The 21,287-nt window shown below is 38.5% G+C and overlaps 1 protein-coding gene, 3 long non-coding RNA genes and 1 other non-coding gene across 5 annotated transcripts in view; 3 read left to right on the top strand and 2 right to left on the bottom strand.

Annotated features, from left to right (window-relative positions):
- Nucleotides 1-21,287, top strand: part of LOC149476356 (uncharacterized) — a 119,492-nt gene that overhangs the window by 42,541 nt on the left and 55,664 nt on the right. The window lies entirely within an intron of this gene.
- On the top strand, nucleotides 155-2,475 carry LOC149476361 (uncharacterized). Its single transcript, XR_016317856.1, has 2 exons — nucleotides 155-1,115; nucleotides 1,913-2,475. It is a non-coding gene; the product is annotated as an uncharacterized LOC149476361 (long non-coding RNA).
- On the top strand, nucleotides 4,104-4,210 carry LOC149476360 (U6 spliceosomal RNA). Its single transcript, XR_016317901.1, has one exon. It is a non-coding gene; the product is annotated as a U6 spliceosomal RNA (small nuclear RNA).
- The window catches only part of LOC149476358 (luciferin 4-monooxygenase-like), a 54,130-nt gene continuing 38,897 nt past the window's right edge, over nucleotides 6,055-21,287 (bottom strand). The window contains exons 8-9 of the mRNA XM_089712226.1: nucleotides 15,442-15,612; nucleotides 6,055-6,483 (exon numbers count right to left, since the gene is read on the bottom strand). Coding sequence (XP_089568352.1) covers nucleotides 6,358-6,483; nucleotides 15,442-15,612 — 297 coding nt within the window. The 3' untranslated portion in view covers nucleotides 6,055-6,357. The remainder of the gene's footprint in view (nucleotides 6,484-15,441; nucleotides 15,613-21,287) is intronic.
- Nucleotides 17,339-19,323, bottom strand: LOC149476359 (uncharacterized). Its single transcript, XR_016317849.1, has 2 exons — nucleotides 19,224-19,323; nucleotides 17,339-18,711 (listed from the first exon to the last, which is right to left on the bottom strand). It is a non-coding gene; the product is annotated as an uncharacterized LOC149476359 (long non-coding RNA).

Genomic DNA, 21,287 nt, shown 5'->3' with positions numbered 1-21,287 from the left:
AGTTATGCGCTTACCAACACATTTTGCGATTCATTTTTATATATAAGATAAGAATATACTCATATAACTAATATACTCAAAAAATCGAGTGAGGTTTATTGGCTATTTTTGTCTTGGATAAATCCAGGCATAGACGATGCAAACAAACTGTCCGTATTTATGCAAAATGGAACCACTCGACAAATTTCGTTTTTTGCTTTTATTGAAGAATACTCATCCAAAAGTGGTCTAAATTCTTATACAAACAAGAACCACATGATTTTTACGTTGGAAACAAGGTATACTAAAAGCAGAAAGGAACCACCAGCAACAACGAATAATACCATATTAAGCAAAACCGAACCACAGCACCACGGGACTGCTTTGTTCAAACAAATAAACGATATTACTATCATGTCATTTTATACAAAACAGATCCACACCTACTTGGTACCATTATACATTACACATATTTCTATTAATAACAATTATTTTTAATACACAAAATGGAACCAGGTTTCTGTGGTATGGTTATGCGTAAAATAAATACATAATTTAATTGTAATTTTTTTATTGCAAAATAAAACCACAAGCATTCGGTTCTATTATGCATAAATAAATATTGTAAAACATTCTGAAACCCATCATCGCTATATGGAACCAAATGCCTTGACTTGTTACAATGCTTCTCATCTTTAAACAACGTATTTCATTACTTAAATAGCTCAAAGTGCAAAACTCCAATTTTTAAAGTAAAACGTCGAACATCTGTCAATATAGGTGACATTCAGCGAAGTAGTTCGAATACGTGACGGTGTTTTTTTCCTCCGCGAAGTAAGTTTTATTGTTTTTGTTAATCTTATATATAAAAATGAATCGCAAAATGTGTTGGTAAGCGCATAACTCGAGAACGGCTGAACCGATTTCGATAATTCTTTTTTTATTATATTCCTTGAAGTACGAGGATGGTTCTTATGTAGAGAAAACGTAAATATGTACCACGGGCGAAGCCGGGGCGGACCGCTAGTTACCTTTAAAATTAAATGTGAAAATGTTTAGTAATAAATAAATAAGCAAGCAATGGGTAAGAAAAGCATTGGAGACGAACACCGAAGATAATAATGAAGATACAACGGGTAAGTAGTTTTATTTAATGCATTTAAGTACTTATTGAATCTGAGATGCAGGTACGCTTTATCCACTTTTGATTCAATCCCGATTGTGGTGTGATTTTAAGAAGATAGTTCATTAAGTAAGTACAAGAGGAATCCTCTGTGGATTTACGTATTTTAACGACAATGTCGTTGTTCACGAAGGCGCGGCGAGTCGAATTAAGAGATCATTTTGTTACGATTCATCTGTCATTGTGAGATGAAACTACTAAAGTCTAAACCCTGTTTTAAAAATAACTGTCGATGATCTAGGTACCTACCTACTATTTTGGTAAAATACGTTTAGATGTATTTCTGATGCCGCTGTAACAACAAATACTAAAAAACAGAATAAAAAAAGACGTGTGGCACTCGGGGACTGCCGCGGTAAAGCTATTGCATAGCATGCCTTCAAGCCACACCTCCGAGCCCGTCGGAGTGAGGTTTTTTCGTTACGGAATTTCTCGATTCAGTCCCCGCGCTCAAGGCCCGCCATAGAAGCTATGCAATAGCTTAATAAATATTTAAGAAACTCCCATACAATAAGCCGTGATTTTTTTGCCGTTTTTATAGATAATGGTACGGAACTCTTCGTTGCGCGAGTCCGACTCCCACTTAGCCAGTTTTTTGTACATGGCGCATGTACATACAACATACTTAGTCGTCTAGTAGGGACACGGCTTTATAAGAACTAATAATATTTTGCTGTCGCCATATACCTACGTATAAAAGCCACGCGGCTTTATTGTTTTGATTTAAAGCTTTTTTTCTTTTTATTACAGAAGATAACGAAGAACCTTATACGTCGCTGCCTCTGGAGAAGCTTTCTTCACCTTCTAGCGATATTCAGTCCATATTACATCTCATTCCACAAGATGCACAGTTTTTATAACGGTCTCATTAGTGATAATGCAATAGAAGACCACATAGATGGACTAGACACGGTGGATTTCGAAATCCAATTTGATGATAACGTCGAATAAACGTCCTATATAAGTATTATTTTATATATTTTATTAATTAAAGCTTTAATTACGATATTATAAATACATAGTTTCATTTATATCATTAAATCCCTGGGATGTGGTTCCTTTTTGTATAAGAGAAAACCTATCAATTGATAAATGTTAAAAGGAACCACATGCACATTTTCTTAATTATCTAGAAAGTTTAAGAATATTCAGAGCAAATTTATATACACATACTTAAATAAGTAATTTATCAATGAATTTAAATAAAATAAATTTTAATTTTACTTCATCTGACAGAGCTGCAAATGTTTTTGTAAATCCTTTAATATCTCAGAAGTGCGTTTTTGCTGGGTGGTTCCTTTTTGCTTAAATACGGACAACTTATTATAAACTTTTATCCTTACTGACATTCAATAGTCCTTCGTTTTCCTTTCTTTTACGTTTGCGACGCGTTGGAACTTGGAGTTATTTTGTGGTCTGATTTTTGTGTACCTACTCTGAAAACAGTTTGGAGGCTGAGTGAGTGATATACCAATAACATGTATATGTACCTAATATACTTATAAAATGACAACTGTTAATTTTCTTATAGCTATCACCAATTTGCTGTTCATTTATCTCACAAAAGCTCGTAAAAATTGAAACGATTTCGTTAATTGTAATCTTAAAATATTAGAAAAGGATAACATGTTTTTATTATATTATGCACTTTCATACTTTCTATGTAGTGAAATGCACATTTTTCAAGAATAAAAACGGTCGCACAAAAATCGCAAATAATGTAACGCATCCAGTTTGCAATATAAGTTATCTATGTCACGGTGACGGAATGCAAAATGAGTGCCTTGAGCCACAGATCTAGATCTGTGCCTTGAGCAGATATCGCTATTTCATTCTGACAATAAATAATACTCGCGTGCCTGTTTCAGTCACATAATAATAATTATTAATTAGTGTAGTGTAGTTTAAAAAAAAATAAAAAGGGCCTATTAAATACGTAAATTGATGATAAATAAATAATAAAATTTAACGTACATTAAGTACCTACCTGACTAAGCACTAAATTGTATCTACCTACCTACACTTTCAAATTTCAGAAATTTTTATTTATTTTAATCCATCAGTCCTCGGAATCACAGACACAATAGAAAATCTATTGTGTCGCGCCCCGATCGGGGCTTACGGTGGTCAATGGGTTAAATCGAACAGGACATTAGTTATTTTAAGACACATAAGTCCAGCAAATAACATTTTATGGTTTACCATTTCCAACGCAATCTGACACATATTTTTTTATGTAGATTCACATTGCAATACTGCACACCACTTATAAACTTTGAAATTAGATTCTATAACACTTAATAATTAAATATTTGTTAAATTTTGCTTCGCTATGCATACAGATAATTACGTATTTACGTAAGAGTGACGTCACGCCTACGCCATGACACCTGTGAGCTGTTTTGGCACAGATAATAAATATTTTTTGAAAAAATGGCTTTTATTTTCGTTAAATTTAAGTATATTAGCGAAATATAGGGTTTTTCTTGTTTAATAAACGTATACACACATTATGGAAGAGGTTTTCAAAATCTTTCGTCATGCATTATTAATTATTACACAAACACAACTTATTTTTATCGTAAAGCAAAAATCTTAGAGCATTCTAAAAATGCTTCTAAAGCGCCCTCTATTCTTTTTTATGAGTAAGAGTAACCGTATTATTCATCGCGTGTTCACCGCATTATAACAGAGAGCACGTAATGTTGCAAACACTCAATAGATGGCAGCTTAAAAATATTTTCCTTTAAAAATTATATTTACAGATAAATTTAATGTTTTAATGATAAAAAAAATATTGTAAAATATTTAAAATAAAATATAAAATTATTTATTATACTTTTGATCAATGTAATATATATTTTCGAAAATTATTCTGAATCGCGCTGTTGATATTTTTTGTGTCAATAAGTATATATAATTATGTTCAACTATAGTTAGTGTACTCGCTTCGGCAGTACATATACTAAAATTGGAACGATACAGAGAAGATTAGCATGGCCCCTGCGCAAGGATGACACGCAAAATCGTGAAGCGTTCCACATTTTTTGAAGATATCTTAATATAATAATATAAATCTCGTGTCACAATGTTTGTCCTCAATGGACTCCTAAAACCACTTAACCGATTATAATAAAATTCGCACACCATGTGCAGTTCGATCCAACTTGAGAGATAGGATAGTTTTTATGAAAAAAAACGTAAACATAAAAAAACCAACTACCACGGGCGAAGCCGGGGCGAACCGCTAGTAGGTTTTATATACATATATAAATAGCAAATCGGCCTTCTATTTATTTTATGTTTGAAGAATAATTATTTGTCTCTTTATAATAATTTCCAAAATGTACCTATAAGTTCCAAATATTCGTAGGTAACTTACTATTATTATATTAAATTTCAAAGTGAAGCAGAATATTAATTTCCGATAAGTTATTGTCCCTACCGTCCCTACTGTAAAGCACATTACATACCTATATAATATAAGTAACTAGCAAACCCGGCGAACTCCGTTTCGCCACCAGAGACACCTTTTCTTTGCTATAAACCTCACGGAGCCCGAGACCTTTCCAACGAATGCAAAACCGTGGAAATCGGTTCGTGCATTCTGGAGTTATAGCGTCAGGAAGGAAAACCCGACTTATTTTTATATAGTAGATTACATAGCACAGAGCAATTAACACAGTACAATAAATGGGTCGCCTGGAAGAGATCACAGGAAGAGCTATCACTCTCAAGAGTGATATAGAGCGAATAGCTCTTTTCTGTACCTAAGATAAATATAGTTTCTATATCTGCAGCCCTGCCCCACAGTAGAATTCCATAGGACATAACACTTGTTCAAACTATCTATCAATCGTTCCAATTATCAGACACTAGTTAAAAATTAAAACCATCTGACAATTCTTCCGATTAAATATAAACGTTCTCGTCTTTTTAATTTCAAATGTGTTTTATGGTTGCAGCAGAGATTTTATGATTAAATTGTTTTGACTGGATATTGCTAGAGTGACACACTCGTATATGGTATATGCTAGATTTTGGTGCAATATCTCATGGCAATCTCAATAATTATCTCAATAGATGGCGCGCGGTGTGTCCCTTAGACATGTCGAGAGTCGTGACCATATCGTAGATTTGCTCATTTCATGAAATGATCGATCATTTCGTGAAATGATCGCATTTCATGAAATGGTTGAATGTCTATTGGCCACATCATGATGTGGTTTGAGCAAATCAATCATGATAAGAAATCGTTTCTCGATATGGCCAACTAAACGCGCGGTTTTTTCATGAAATGCGACCATTTCACGAAATGATCGATCATTTCATGAAATGAGCAAATCTACGATATGGCCACGACAGACACATAAAACTGAAATAATATAATAAATTCTTTATAAATTGGCATTTGAATGCCATAAAACCAAAAATATCAAATTCAACATCTCATGGCCCTTCGGAAGATCCATTATAATGCACTTTCGAATCACTCTGAAATTTATAAGATTCGATAGATGGCGCTATATTAAAATTCGACATGTATGACAATTATTGTTAATTTTTTTCTTGATACGAGAGAAAAGTCTGATGATTTTGATAATATCTACATCTGCCACTTTTTTGAGTTTAGGCTAAACACAAAAAAGAAACCTTTATAGCATACTAGCTGTGCACTGCGGTTTTACCCGCGTTGCTCCGCTCCTATTGGTCTTAGCGTGATGATATTATAGCTTATAGTCTTCCTCAATAAATGGGCTATCTAACAACGAAGGAATTTTTCAAATCGGATCTGAGATTAGCGCGTTCAAACAAACAAACAAACTCTTCAGCTTTATAATTTTAGTATAGATGCTACTTGCGGAGAAATAAAAATACAAAATTATAAAAATCATTTTATTTCAACAAAATATCGTATAACAAATACTTAAATCACAATTTCCAACCCCTCAAATATGTAAAGGATATAACCGTACTGCCACCACTTATAACAAAAATAACAATAACATTGTTTATTTATTATAAATAAACTACTGAAGTGAAACTTCTTTAGGCGCGATGAGAGTAGAATTTCAAGGCAATACCGTCGCAATCGCGTCATGGCAATACCGTCACGTCATGGAGTAAGGCGACGATTTTGTCTGAATCTTGCCAAAGAAGTTTCACTTCTGACATGTGTACTCGGTACACTCTTTTTAAAACTTGCTCTTCCCAGCGGCGATCATTTCGCGTAGTTCCTTCCTCAGTATCTTGCCTGTTGGATTCTTTGGTATTTCATTTATAAACCTCACACCGCCGCGAAGATGTTTTGGGTTTGATAACTGAAACAAGAGATAAGTCAATTAAAAATTTATTGTACGTAATTCCTACTAATATTATATATGCGAAAGTTTGTGAGGATGGATGTGTATGTGTATGTTTGTTACTCTTTCACTCAAATACTACTGAACCGATTACAATGAAATTTAGCACACATATAGAGGGTAACTTGGATTAACACATGGGATAGGTTTTATCCCGGAAATCCTGGTTTACCTTTATTTTAGTTTTAGTTAATGCTTATGTTTAAACTAGATCTTCGGTATCGCTGTAAGAAAGTTCGTGAAGCCAAGATTTCGTTATTTTATTGCATTTACTCATATTGCAGTACTTCAGAGATTTTCTTTTACAACCATTATTGTAGTGAATGAGTGAGTGCTGGGCTGCGTCTGGCTAGTATTGTGTTGTATGCAGGAAGTATTATATATCCCATCAAAAACATCCTGTAAAAAACCCAAGTCTCGCAGCTCAGTCTTTCTACCGTCAAAAGTTGTGAGATCCATGTAATACCAAGTCGGTTAATCTATTTAGTGTCTACTTGAAGGACCTTCTGTCTTAAGTTATTACATAAGTTATTATCATGCCAATATTAAAAATATTTAACGTTTTAAACAAATAGATCGACTTGGACATCGCTTGATTTGATTATTAGTATGTATCACACTACACAGCACGACGGGCCAGCGACCAACAGGAACGAGAGTTTCAATCGCGTGAGGCGCGAGAGACTAAAGAACATAGAAATCTAAATAACAAGACACATAGAAGTGCTATAATGTCATAATTCGTATGAAAACCGCTGTCGCCAAAATCAACACATTTAAACCGATAGCTAAACAATACACACAAGTAAACTATGCCTTTTATTGGACAACTTGATTTTAGTGAAAACTAACTTAAATATTAAATTAAGCTTTTTAATGTGTATCCTAACGCACGAATTTACGGTTATAGTAAACCGTAGTCTTGTAGGTACCCGTGTCTTACCCACAAGGGCCTCTCGCGGACGCCTGCCAATAAGGTTCGCCTCACCTCCCGCGCCCCTCTGTAACGGTCGGCGCGTCTCACGCACGTGCAGCAGGGACGCTTGCCCATAAGGTTCACCTCACCTCCCGCGCCCCTCTGTAACGGCCGGCGCGTCTCCCGCACGTGCAGCCGTTAGGGCAGTCGAGGATAAACCGCGAACGCGAAGCTACGCCTAACTTTAACGTTTCCCGCGCAAACCCTAATTTGATCTTGTGTGCATTCTCATAATATAGTGTATTGTGACCTTGTGTGGAAAGGCGACCACTGATCCACAACCTTTGTACAAGTATTTTATTAGTAAAGAACTGACATCCACCCCTGAGTTATCATTTCTGCCTGCTGGCAGTGGCGTACCCCATACCTGTGACGACCCATGTCTATATCTGGCGTCCCAACAGTGGGTGGATTAGTGGTTAAACGATTCGTGTTGTGTAGTTGAATTCGTACGAACTATCCGTTATTTCAATTAATAATAATGACGCGTACCAGACAACAACAACAGGAGTACCAGCGTGGCGGCGAGGGGGATGATGCAACACGCATTCCCCAACCCCCCCCCGCCCCTCACTTCGCTGACGCAACATACTCGCAAGAGAGTGTTTCCATGCTCCTGGAAGGTCTTCAGAGAACACAAACAAATGCGATAAAAGAAATCCTGGATAGTATTATGGGAAACCGCGCAATGACCTCGACTCCCGCGCCGACGGCCGAAAACGGTAATTTTGCGCGGTGTAAGGCGGTATTTAGCGGCGCACCGAACGAATCGATAGAAGGATTCATAGACGCAGTGGAAAGCTACAAAGAGTGCGCCAACGTGGCTGATACCAACGCAATTAAAGGAATGTCGATGTTGTTGACGTATGATGCGGCCACCTGGTGGCAGGGCATTAAGAGTCAAATATCTACGTGGGACGAGGTCGTATTTAACTTAAGAAGCGCTTACGGCGACCGACGGCCGCCCCACAGAATATACCGCGACTTATTCGAAAACGAACAAGGGAAAGAAAATACAGACGTGTTCGTGGCGAAAGCTCGCGCCTTGTTGGCAAGGTTGCCACCGAGTGACTTAACTGAAAAAGTGAAACTAGATATGATATACGGCCTGTTAAACATTCGTATAAGAAAACGACTCCGCAGAGAGGAGTTTACGACATTCGCCGAATTACTTAAACACGCGAGAAATATTGAAGACTCCATGGGAGAAGAGGTACGACGAGCATCAACAGCGAGGCCATCGCCGTCCGCCGGCGCGAGTACTTTCCGCGCCGCTCCGGCCCCCTCCGCTGGCGGCGAAGTGCAGGCACGAGGCACGCCCGCGATGCGCGCGCGGCCTGCGGCCTCTGTTTCGCCGCCGCCGCACCGCGCCGCCGCAGCCCTGCACGCGCCCGCGCCGCCGCAGGCGCAAGCGCGCGGAGCGCCTGGCGTGAACGCGACACCTCGGGCTCCTCCGACGACCTCGGCCTCCGGCTCGGGTCATGCACGTCCCTACTGTACCTACTGCAAGCGCTACGGTCACCGACGTGAACAGTGTCGTAAGTTAGAGGACAGAGGTGAGTCTTACAGTCATGACAATAACGCGAGTGAAAGTGCCGTAAATTATGTAAATAAATCGGAAAAGTTCTATAGTCTCGAATTACCCGTGCGCGATCGTGACTTTCAAAATCGTTCGTTAAATACAGTGAACAATGACTATTTTAATAGTGAAATGCTGACCGGTATTCCTTATGAAAATGAGTTCTGTCAATCGGACATTTTATTCGCGAACGATACATATTATAACAATCATGATCACGATGCTCATCCGATTGGTTCACATATTAACCAAAAGTGTATTAAGTCGGATTTTATATGTAATAAATTTTCAAAATATAAAACCTGTAATAAGTCAGATTTTTCGCAAAAATCAACGGATGAAAGAAACAATAACGTTACTGATGATGTGAATTTAATATATTGTTATGATGATAATTATGTGCGTGTTAAGGACGATGACGACTTGTTGGCATGTAGCGTCGGCGATAGGCCCGTCAAACGTCGCGACTTACGTCCCATTTTCAAAATCGAGATTTTGGGAGTAAATGGTACAGCTTTAATTGATACTGCCGCGAAACACTGTATTGCCGGTCACACACTATATGCTCTCCTTCTACGCAAAGGCCACCCGCTCACGCCCTCGACGAGGAAAATTAAACTCGCCGATGGCCACGCACGTGAAATGAACGTTCTCACTACCACGTTGCAGGTGCGGTTGGAACACGTTATCATCACAATACCATTTCTCATTTTCCCCGAGTCCGGCGACAACGAGACATTACTCGGTATAGATTTCCTTAGGGCTATGGGTGTCGTTATTAATTTCTCCAAGGAATTATGGTATTTTGACAACGATCATCACGTTAAACATACGCTATTTTTTGAACCAACTTCGCGTGGCACTACTTGTGCCTCTACAGATGTTCTCCGGGATGACGAGGGTACTCAGCTGGAGTCGGCAGAACGAGACGAACTCGCTCAGATCCTCGTTAAGCACGCGCACATTTTCCGTCTAGGGGGAGCTCCTACGCCTTTCGCGGAGCACCGTATAGATACAGGTGAACACCCACCGATAGCAGTGCCCCCATACCGTTTGAATCCCGCGAAGAAAGAGGTGATGAAAAAAGAAATTGAGAAAATGCTGCAGGAAGATATAATTGAAGAGTGCGAGTCCGCATGGTGCGCTCCAGCGTTGATGATACCTAAGGCTCGTGGTGGCGTCAGGTTCTGTGTAGATTACAGGCGCCTGAACGCTGTTACCAAATCAGACACGTACCCTATGCCACTAATTGATGAGCTCCTGCAATCAACAAAAGGAACTGCTTCATGAGCACGCTGGACCTCAGATCTGGTTACTGGCAAGTAAGCGTGCGGGTAGAAGACAGGGATAAGACAGCCTTCATATCTCCGCTCGGCATATATCGCTTTAAGCGCATGCCTTTCGGCCTCAAGAACGCGCCGGCCACATTCCAGCGGCTGATCGACCGCCTCCGCTCCTGCGCATCTTTAAAGGACGTAGTCCTGTTAGCCTACTTGGATGACCTCCTGATAATCTCAAGTGGATTCCAACAGCACCTCAAAGACCTCGAGGCAGTTTTCGAGCGCTTGACTGAATATAACCTCCATGTAAATAGAGAGAAATGTGTTTTTGCAAGGGAGAGAGTAAAGTACCTTGGACACATAATCACACAGGAAGGCGTCTCCATCGACAATGATAAGGTTAGCGCTGTACTCGAAATGAAGGAACCGGCAAATCTCAAGCATATGAGAACTTTCCTTCAAACGTGCTCGTGGTTTAGGAAATTCATTCCTAACTTTTCCCAAGTGGCTGAACCATTAACGCGTTTGACACGAAAGAACCAACCATGGACTTGGGGTGCAGCTCAATTACAAGCTTTCAATGAGCTCAAGCGGTTGCTGACTTCAGCCCCAATTTTGATCCAAGCTGATTTTAGTCGGCCTTTTATATTACGAACGGATGCCAGTAATTACGCTTTAGGAGCTGTGTTACTTCAGGGGGAGTTAAAAGAGGAAAGACCAATTGAGTACGCGAGTCGACTCCTTACCTCAGCGGAACGAAACTACTCTACCACCGAGCGTGAAGCTCTGGCGGTGGTATGGGCAGTCGAACGTTTTAGATCATACCTCGATGGGCAACCCGTTATTATTGGAAGTGATCACCAACCACTCCGCTGGCTGCTGACCTTAAAATCACCAACCGGTCGGCTAGTGCGGTGGGCTCTCAAACTCCAGTCGTTTGATATACAATTCCAGTATACTCCAGGTAAAGCAAATGTTGTGGCCGACACACTAAGTAGGCCGATCTGCACAGGAGAAACCCGCGATCAATGCGGCATTTGCTCTGTAATAATAGACGTACCTGTGAAGAAACCGGATCTGTTGAGACAGGAACAGCTGGCAGATCCAGAACTGGAGAAGATTGTCAAGGAGCTCGAAGCCACCGATGAAGTCGCAGCCAAGCGATGGACAGAGCGGGGATATATGATGGATCAAGGAGTCTTGTACCGGTATAACCCCGACTCGGACAGTGAATCACCACAACTCGTAGTTCCAGCTGGTCAACAGCAAGACATCTTGAAGCAATGTCATGACTCTGCAGTAGCAGGGCATCCTGGTATTGACAATACTTACAAGAAAGTATCACAGCTATACTTCTTCACAGGAATGCGCAGGATAATAGCCGACTACGTGAAAGCCTGCGTTCAATGCCAACGATACAAGGCCACCAATAACAAGCCTCCAGGCCTCCTCCAGACGCCCGTCATGAATCAACGTAACGAGGTGTTGGCCATAGATCTATTCGGTCCATTACCGGAAGGAGAGGAAGGGGAACGGTGGATATTGCTCGTTGAAGACACGGCCACAAGATGGGTAGAACTATACGCACTTAAGGATGCTACAGCTGAAGCCTGCGCACGTGTCCTCATCGAAGAATTCTTCATGCGGTTTGGGTTGCCTCGTCGGATCATATCCGACAACGGAGTTCAGTTCATTTCGGCAATCATGCGTCAATGTATGTCAGTCTTGGGTGTGACACAGAACTTGGTGCCACTGTACCACCCAGAAGCCAACCCAGCAGAAAGGAAAAACCGCGACCTTAAGGCACAGTTAGCACGATTGGTTGAAGGAGACCATAGTACCTGGCCCAAGAACTTGCCGGTGATCAGATTTGCTCTAAATAGTGCCGTGTGCCGTACAACAGGAACAACACCGGCGTACCTGACATTCGGAAGAGAGCTGCGGTCCCCTTCGGAAGCAACACATGACCAACGTGCCATACTGGACAAAGATAACTTTGTTCCACAAATAACACCCTACTTACGACGATTCCTCAGCTCGTTGTCGGCGATCAGAGAACGAGTCGAGAAGCAACAGGACAAGGCGAAAGAATACGCCGACCAGTCGCGTCGGCGGGTAGAATACAAGGTGGGTGATAAGGTGCTACTAAAATCGCACCTCTTGAGCAAAGGTTCAAAGGCACTCACTGCAAAATTTATGCCGAGACGCGATGGTCCTTACGTCATCACCAAGAAGATAAGCCCTACGACGTACAACATTGCGCGTATGGAGCTGCCTCACGAGATTATAGGGAAATACCATGTTCAAGATTTGACCCCGTGCATTAGTAACGATGATACTCCGCCGGAACCTGTTAACCCCGTCAAGAAACGCGGACGACCGAAGAAGGTAAAAGAGCAGCTAGTCCAGGAACGAGGGCGTACACCTGAACTAGAGGGGGAGTATATAGTAAACCGTAGTCTTGTAGGTACCCGTGTCTTACCCACAAGGGCCTCTCGCGGACGCCTGCCAATAAGGTTCGCCTCACCTCCCGCGCCCCTCTGTAACGGTCGGCGCGTCTCACGCACGTGCAGCAGGGACGCTTGCCCATAAGGTTCACCTCACCTCCCGCGCCCCTCTGTAACGGCCGGCGCGTCTCCCGCACGTGCAGCCGTTAGGGCAGTCGAGGATAAACCGCGAACGCGAAGCTACGCCTAACTTTAACGTTTCCCGCGCAAACCCTAATTTGATCTTGTGTGCATTCTCATAATATAGTGTATTGTGACCTTGTGTGGAAAGGCGACCACTGATCCACAACCTTTGTACAAGTATTTTATTAGTAAAGAACTGACATCCACCCCTGAGTTATCATTTCTGCCTGCTGGCAGTGGCGTACCCCATACCTGTGACGACCCATGTCTATACGGTTTATTTTAGAATAACATCCCTAAGTATATGAGACGTTTTGTTTCTTTTTGCTCCAATAAGGTTGAAACTGTGTCATTCATTGTTATTTCGATTACTATGGTGACACTCGTAATACTTGTAAATATTCTATAATTTTAAGGAAAAACGGCATTATTTCTAAAAAAAAATATTTACCGATGAAATATTATTCCTTTATTAGTATAATTACAACTTGTGGAAGAATTTCCGCAATGGGAAATGCTGAAACACACCATGTTTACACACATACGTCTCCATAGCAACTGAACTGTGACGAACACACTGGTGATGTGAAAGTCACCTGAGTGGCGACAAGGTCACGCGCGCTTACCACTTCTAGTGTCTTGTTATTTAGATTTCTATGCTAAAGAATCTAATATCTTATATATAAAATTCTCGTGTCACAATGTTAGTCTGCATACTCTTCCGAAACGGGTGGACCGATTCTCATGAAATTTTCTGTGCATATCGGGTAAGTCTGAGAATCGGCCAACATCTATTTTTCATATGTACCACGGGCGAAGCCGGGGCGGACCGCTAGTAATATTGTAATATTCATTTTGTTTTCATGCGATGTCCAAGTCGATCTATTTGTTTAAAACGTTAAATATTTTTAATATTGGCATGATAATAACTTATGTAATAACTTAAGACAGAAGGTCCTTCAAGTAGACACTAAATAGATTAACCGACTTGGTATTACATGGATCTCACAACTTTTGACGGTAGAAAGACTGAGCTGCGAGACTTGGGTTTTTTACAGGATGTTTTTGATGGGATCTCACTTCTTTTTGTAGAGCCTTTCTTTTTGATACCACCACCAACCACCAACTGCATAAATAACTTTGTAATCCCATATATTTATATGGGATTACAAAGTTATTGATGCATTTGGTGTATTTGGAAAACTGGACCGAAATTACAAAATATTTAAGTTTTCCCATGATTAAGACACTAAACTCTATATGTATTCCAAATATGAAGCTTCTAAGTCTGCTAGAAGTGCCTTGGACTTTTGATGATCGGTGAGTCAGTGAGTGACAAAATTTAGAAACTTTAACTAGTTGTCATTCTTAAACTACTGGTTCAAATTGACTGAAATTTTAAATATTCCGTGTTTATACAATGCCGGATTAGTTACTGAAGATTCAGGTTTCTTGCTTTATCCACAACCGAATTATAGGGGGTCGAAAAAGGCCCGAATTGCTTCGAGAAAAGGATGGTACGGCCGTGCCGCTTTTATTTTGCTCGACTTGGCGGGGGCACTGCCGTGCCCCCAGATACATGTTAAATATTCATGAGTCGGTCAGAGGAGGGGTAGAAATGGGTTCAGTAGGTGTTGAATAAAATTGTTAAAATAAACAACCAAATATTTTATTTTTACGATATTTGTATTGACTATATGTATTATATTATGGGTGGTATCGATAAAGAACGTTACGTGTTACATACAAGAAAAAGGCAAATAAAAAAATTAGTTGTCTGTAAAGTCGGTTTACTGACGATAGTTGAACGTGACAACGTCCGATTGTGCTTCTTTGTCACTCGTTCCGCGCTATCGCTTGCACTTCAAGCCTTACATGGAACGCCTCAGAGCGAGGTAACGCCGCATGAGTCATGTTTTTTCGTGCGTTCAGCCGGCGCTATCGAATTATAAGACGTTGTCACGTCAAAAATACTTTTCAGTAAAACGAATGTAATCTTCCGTTTCATCTTCTATCGCTGTAGAAGATGAAACGGAAGATTATTATTAGCTTCTATTTCTGTATCACCCTAACTCACCAAGATAATCCAGCATTTTCATCCCAATTAAGAAAATTAGAGGAATTCCACCAGTTATAATATAACCAGTTATAGGCCAAATTTAATCTTAACTTACCCAGTCAGCCAAATAATCCTTTTTCATCTAGCTAAATTATGAAAACCAGAGAAATTTCACCAGCAATTCTTCGCATTCCTTACCTGTTCCTATAAAAATGTCCAAATTTTCTCCCAAACTCACCCTTTGCGCCACATAATCCTGTATCTCCTTATTCAGATTTTCGTTCTTGGCATTTTACAACCTGCAACTCTTTTTATTCTTATTATTATAGGGTTAGCCCCATGAAAAAGCCCAAATTTTCCAGTAAAAAACCCACATTTTCCCCCAAACTCACCCTCCCAGCCACATAATCCTGTATTTCCTTTTCACTAAGGCGAGCCCCAGGCTGTAGCACCACGAACGCGAGAGGCAGTTCCCCAGCATCCCGCTCGGGGAGACCCACCACTGCTGCTTCTCTTATGCTGCTGTGTTTGAGGAGAACAGCTTCTATTTCTACTGGTGGCACCTGGAATTATTAAAAAAAAAATTGGTTGTCTGTAAAGTCGGTTTACTGACGATAGTTGAACGTGACAACGTCCGATTGTGCTTCTTTGTCGCTCGTTCTCTCGCTCGCACATGGAACGCCTCAGAGCGAGGTAACGCCGCATGAGTCATGTTTTTTCGTGCGTGCAGCCGGCTCTATCGAATTATAAGACGTTGTCACGTCAAAAAGATTAATATGAAAAATTGCTAATATAGGTGATTGCAACGATCTGTTCCCAGCCAATATCCCGCTAGATGGCGCTGAATTCTACATTTCTAGTTTATTTGAGTTTTTGCGTAATTGGAATAGTCATCAAACCTAGGAATAGTCATGGCGGTTACTGAATATTATATTTTATTGAAATATGTTATATCATTGCCTTAAAATCCACCCAATTCGGTAAAATTATGCGTTTTAACATCTGTCATTGCATACAGGGTCGTTTACACACACAGACGTATACAAAAATGATAAAGATTTAACTCTAGATGGCGTGAATGTAAAGCGCGTCACACACGGTGAAGATACTACCTATAATATTTTATCTAATCTAGTAATATTTTATATTACAGTATCTTAAGGTATCCGGTATCAGCGTTCTGACCATCATTTTTCTTTTTTCGCTGTAGAACCGCCATCCTGTTACAAATGACCCACAAAGGAGAATGACCACGGGTGGTATCGGTAAAATTTTAGTTGTGCCACGTATTCGTTATATTGTTAATTCCTATTTGTATTTATAATGATCATATGTATCAATATTAAGTCTTAATTAAACCGGATAAATTGAAACTATAAGTAGTAAAAGTAAAAGTTTTTCTTTTGAAACATGTATGAACTTTCGCATTAGTAGGAAGTAGGATTGTTATAAAAATAAAAGTTATATTTGTTGGCGTAAACTATTTTATTGTAATTTTGGGAAATAAATAATGTCAAAATTGATTACCTACAATAAAACGCAGTTTTATTTTATTACCTACATTACACTATTGTTTTTTTTTTATCAAAACATGTATTTGAAGTAGCAAATATGATATTATGCTGATCCAAGCATTTTCACTCAAAACTAATATCACTAATGATTTGTAAAAGTAAATTATTTCAAAATACATTTCATAACCAACAAGTAAGAATAATTATTCATACAACAACAAATCAAAAACACTATTTACTATGGAAAAAAAACCAGGAAGGTGAAAAACATATTTACGATTTCGATGCACTCGACTTTTAGTAAAATAATAGGTAAAAATATTATTATGGTTTTGATCACAGACATATCTGTGGTTTTGATTTTAGCTACTAGTATCAGAAAGCTGCGTGTTCAATGCACGTCGGGGTCCCACAACTGTGGAGGAAGTAAGGTAGAATACCTCCATCGAATAAGTGAAGTTTCTCGACATACTCGATTTGCCGGCCGGTCTCAATGAAGATTGTCCGAAAGTTGTATATGTGCTCTGTAACGAAAAAATTTCGCTAGCGCGATTCAGAGTGAGGTGTCGTACAATATACCTAATGAAGTTTTTCATCTTTTTATTTTACTGCAAATACAAAATAAAAATTAAACAATGGTAATGTAAATTCTAAACAAACTACTACCAAAATACAATTAGAACAAAAATCATTTGACTTGTTTATTTCACCCAGAGGCCAGAGGCGGCTCGTGACAAAATTGTATAGGTGTTCACTTGAAATAAAACAACGAAAATACAATAGCGTTCGGGATGATTTATTACAAAAAAATGAGCACCACATTTTATAAATGTCTATAACACTAAAAATTACAAAGTACAGGCTATTTCAAAACGAATTCAATGACTAGGTATCAATAATTAGTAAATCACCGAATTTGCATTCGCGAGCGTAGGTATCCATAGTGTTTGTCACTGACGGTCACTGACCTCTATAACTTATAGTTATAGAGGTCAGTGGTGTTTGTTGTGTAAACATGTATGTATTTGAGTAGTTAGTAGCATATTATATTCTGAATTTCTGATCCATGCCTATTCACTCAAAACTAATAACACTAATGATTTGTAACAGTAAATTATTTCAATAGGTAGGTATTTGAACATTTCCCAACAAGACGTAAGAATAATTATTCGTAGGTATACAAGATACAATAACAAATCTAATACACTATTTATTATTTTATTATTTACTAGCGGTCCGCCCCGGCTTCGCCCGTGGTACATGTTTACGTTTTCTCTCCATAAGAAGTAATAGCTAGAGAGCTAGCGCAAAGCTACCTGTATGTATTTGACCAGACCTGGATTTTTGTGTGTTGATTCCCCTATACCTACTATACATGAGATGAGGAGTCACTAAGCCCAGAGTGGTGGACGGGGCGCGCGCTTAGGTAAGACAGGTGGAAATTTTTGGCGAACTTTGAAACCATTTGACCACGTCTGCCATTTTGATATTTGAAAATAGATTATTATTACTATCGGAAAATAACAATGGCAGACCATTATCACGCGGATAACATTCTGGCAGACACTTATGAAAGTGCTGAAAAAAATACAATTTTGAAAGTATTTGACCAGATCTGCCATTCATATATTTTATTTATTAGGGTCTTAAAAACTTATTTTCGAAACGGCAGACATTTTCATTGCGTACAGACTTCAGCAGACAACAAAACTTTACAGACTTCAGCAGTCAACAAGACTTAGCTTCTACATGGTCAGATGTATATATGTATTACGTTCCCTGACCTTACATCAATGATTTACTTTATTAATGTTTTTATGGTCATTTACATTTAATTTTGAAAACTATGGAATAAAATTTATAAATTTGATGATACAAAACTAAATATACATTTGTAAAGAATCTCAAATATAAAGTTGTGTTGCAAATAACAAATCATCATTTAAATATTTAGTTTATTTCTTTATTTAAGAAACAATTAACAATTACAAAACAACATAAAAAAACACGCATGCATTTATTGAAATGTTCATTCATCATCACTATCGTATGGCGTTGTGTGACTCGTCTTCATAATCCATTGAATCGGATTCTGTAAAAGTAAAACGTAAATTATATAATAAAAGAAATGAGTCATTATAAACTTACCTACAAGGGCGTAGCCAGGATTTTGTACAGGGGGGGGCAGGTTGAGAAAATCATAGAGAAACTGAATTTATGTTTTCATACATTAGGTATAAAGGTGAAAGTTTGTGAGTGTGTGTGGACGGATGCATGTTTGTTACCTCTTTCAAGCAAAAGCTACTGAACACATTACGATGAAATTTGGTATGTAGGTAGCTGAAGACTCAGAATAACACATACATAGATAGGGGTAGGGTAGGTTTAGTTTATTTAGGGTAGGTGTAAGATTGATTACTGGGCAGGAACAAACGTCTGTCTACCGAGCTACTAAACTCAACTAAACTATAGAATAACACTAAACTGTGCTAGCGAGGCGAAAGATAACAATATTACCATAATTATGAGTATGACATAGCTTAGCTCAGTAAATTTCTATAAAGAGGTGAAATAAAATTAGCTCAGTTCGCCAGCCCGCCCGCCTGCTAGGGGGGGGCAGCTGCCCCCCCCTGCCTCCCCCTCGCTACGCCCATGCTTACCTAGTAAGGCAATGCCTTTGATGTCGCACGATGCCGCCGCGCCGCCAGTGTAGGTACTTCTGCTGCTACATGAAAATATGCTAGGGTTGCAACAAATGGGAAATAAAACAATTGTGATTATTACTATTATGATGTAATCATTTATTCATATTATGTACATTCAAAACAATTGCTATTATTAAATCTGATGTAATTATTTTTTCATAAATATATAATTATTATTAATTACATAATATATTGCACTGTGAAATATTTACGTATCACTTTATTTTTGATGTTCTTAATTGTCTTTTATAAAATTTAAGTGACGCATTCGCATTGGGATCAACAATCCGATAAGAAAAGAATGGAGACAACATATACATAGCTTTGATTTCAATTCTACAGATACAAAATATACAATCTATCTAAAATGATACAACGGATGTTTCCTGCGTTTTCTCGTCAAAATACCGAAACAACGTAATTATTGTATAGTAGTTGGGCGTGAAAGTAAAAAAACAAATGAAAAGTGTTTTCCATATGATTATTTATTAAATTTACGCGATTAAGAATAATTTCAACGATACAATTTAGTAACCGAGAATTCAGAGGATTAAAGAAAATACCTGCCTGATCATTTTATCAAACTCTAAAAGAATTATGGTTATTTCGCATCACTCGGTTTATTAGTTTGGTAATAATTATTAAAGGTAGTTACAACCCTAGCCATTGAGTCGAACGGTAGGCAACACAATATCGACTTTGTGCGGGTACATATGGTACATTTCTTCTTGCTGTGAAGCGTAATTATTATTATTAAGATTTTTTAGGCTATTTTGAATCAGCTGTTCTAATTTAATTCTAGAAATTTATTAAAACGTGATTTTTTTAAAAGTATATTATGAGTTTATAAATACCTCAACCAATAGTTATTGTGTCCTATCCTCATTTCTTTATATCTTGGTAGTTAACTAAAGTGTTAAATTTACATAACCTCAACAACAACATTTACACTGCCACTGCACTAAAACTAAACTAACTAGCTCTCTAGCTATAAGAACCATCCTCGTACTTCAAGGGATATAATAAAAAAAGAATTATCGAAATCGGTTCAGCCGTTCTCGAGTTATGCGCTTATCAACACATTTTGCGATTCATTTTTATATATAAGACTAGCGGTCCGCCCCGGCTTCGCCCGTGGTACATGTTTACGTTTTCTCTACATAAAAACCATCCTCGTACTTCAAGGAATATAATAAAAAAAGAATTATCGAAATCGGTTCAGCCGTTCTCGAGTTATGCGCTTACCAACACATTTTGCGATTCATTTTTATATATAAGATATACTAGCGGTCCGCCCCGGCTTCGCCCGTGGTACATAATATTTACGTTTTCTCTACATAAAAACCATCCTCGTACTTCAAGGAATATAATAAAAAAAGAATGATCGAAATCGGTTCAGCCGTTCTCGAGTTATGCGCTTACCAACACATTTTGCGATTCATTTTTATATATAAGATAAGATTATGTGAAAATAACCAGGAAGGTGAAAAACATATTTACGAAAACCTAACATAGTAACATAATATGGCTGTCGCTACAATAATTATATTTCAATTTTATCTTTTTATACCTAGTAGAACTGGCCGACGAATAAAAAAAATCGTATTAGAATAAATACAATAAATTACGGAACAAAAAAAGGATTGTAACTGAATTAGGTATGTTTGTTTCTGGGCGCACCGTTTTCGACGACGCGACGCGCGACGTAAGCGTATAGGTATAGGTACCTACTTTGCTAAAACAAACTAATAAAATTGTGTGTCTGTCTGGAATTTCGGAAAAGCATATTTTGCAAGTTTGTAATTACTTTGATAGTTTACCGATTTATAATAATTGTAATTGTAATTGTATAATATATAATTTGCAATGTGGTGAAATTTCATAAAAATCACGGGCCAATTTTTTGTTTTGAATCCCACCGAAAATATAATTGCGTTATTAGAATAATTAATTACTATACCTACCCACGATCAATTATTACAATATAGTCTCAAATGCATACTAGAGAAATATTGCAAT

This window comes from Colias philodice, chromosome 28 (genome assembly GCF_061535455.1).
Source record: "Colias philodice isolate Cphi_HAF_F1 chromosome 28, ilColPhil1 Martin Lab GWU primary, whole genome shotgun sequence".
Taxonomy (NCBI): domain Eukaryota; kingdom Metazoa; phylum Arthropoda; class Insecta; order Lepidoptera; family Pieridae; genus Colias; species Colias philodice.
This window is presented reverse-complemented; position numbering and strand designations above follow the sequence as displayed.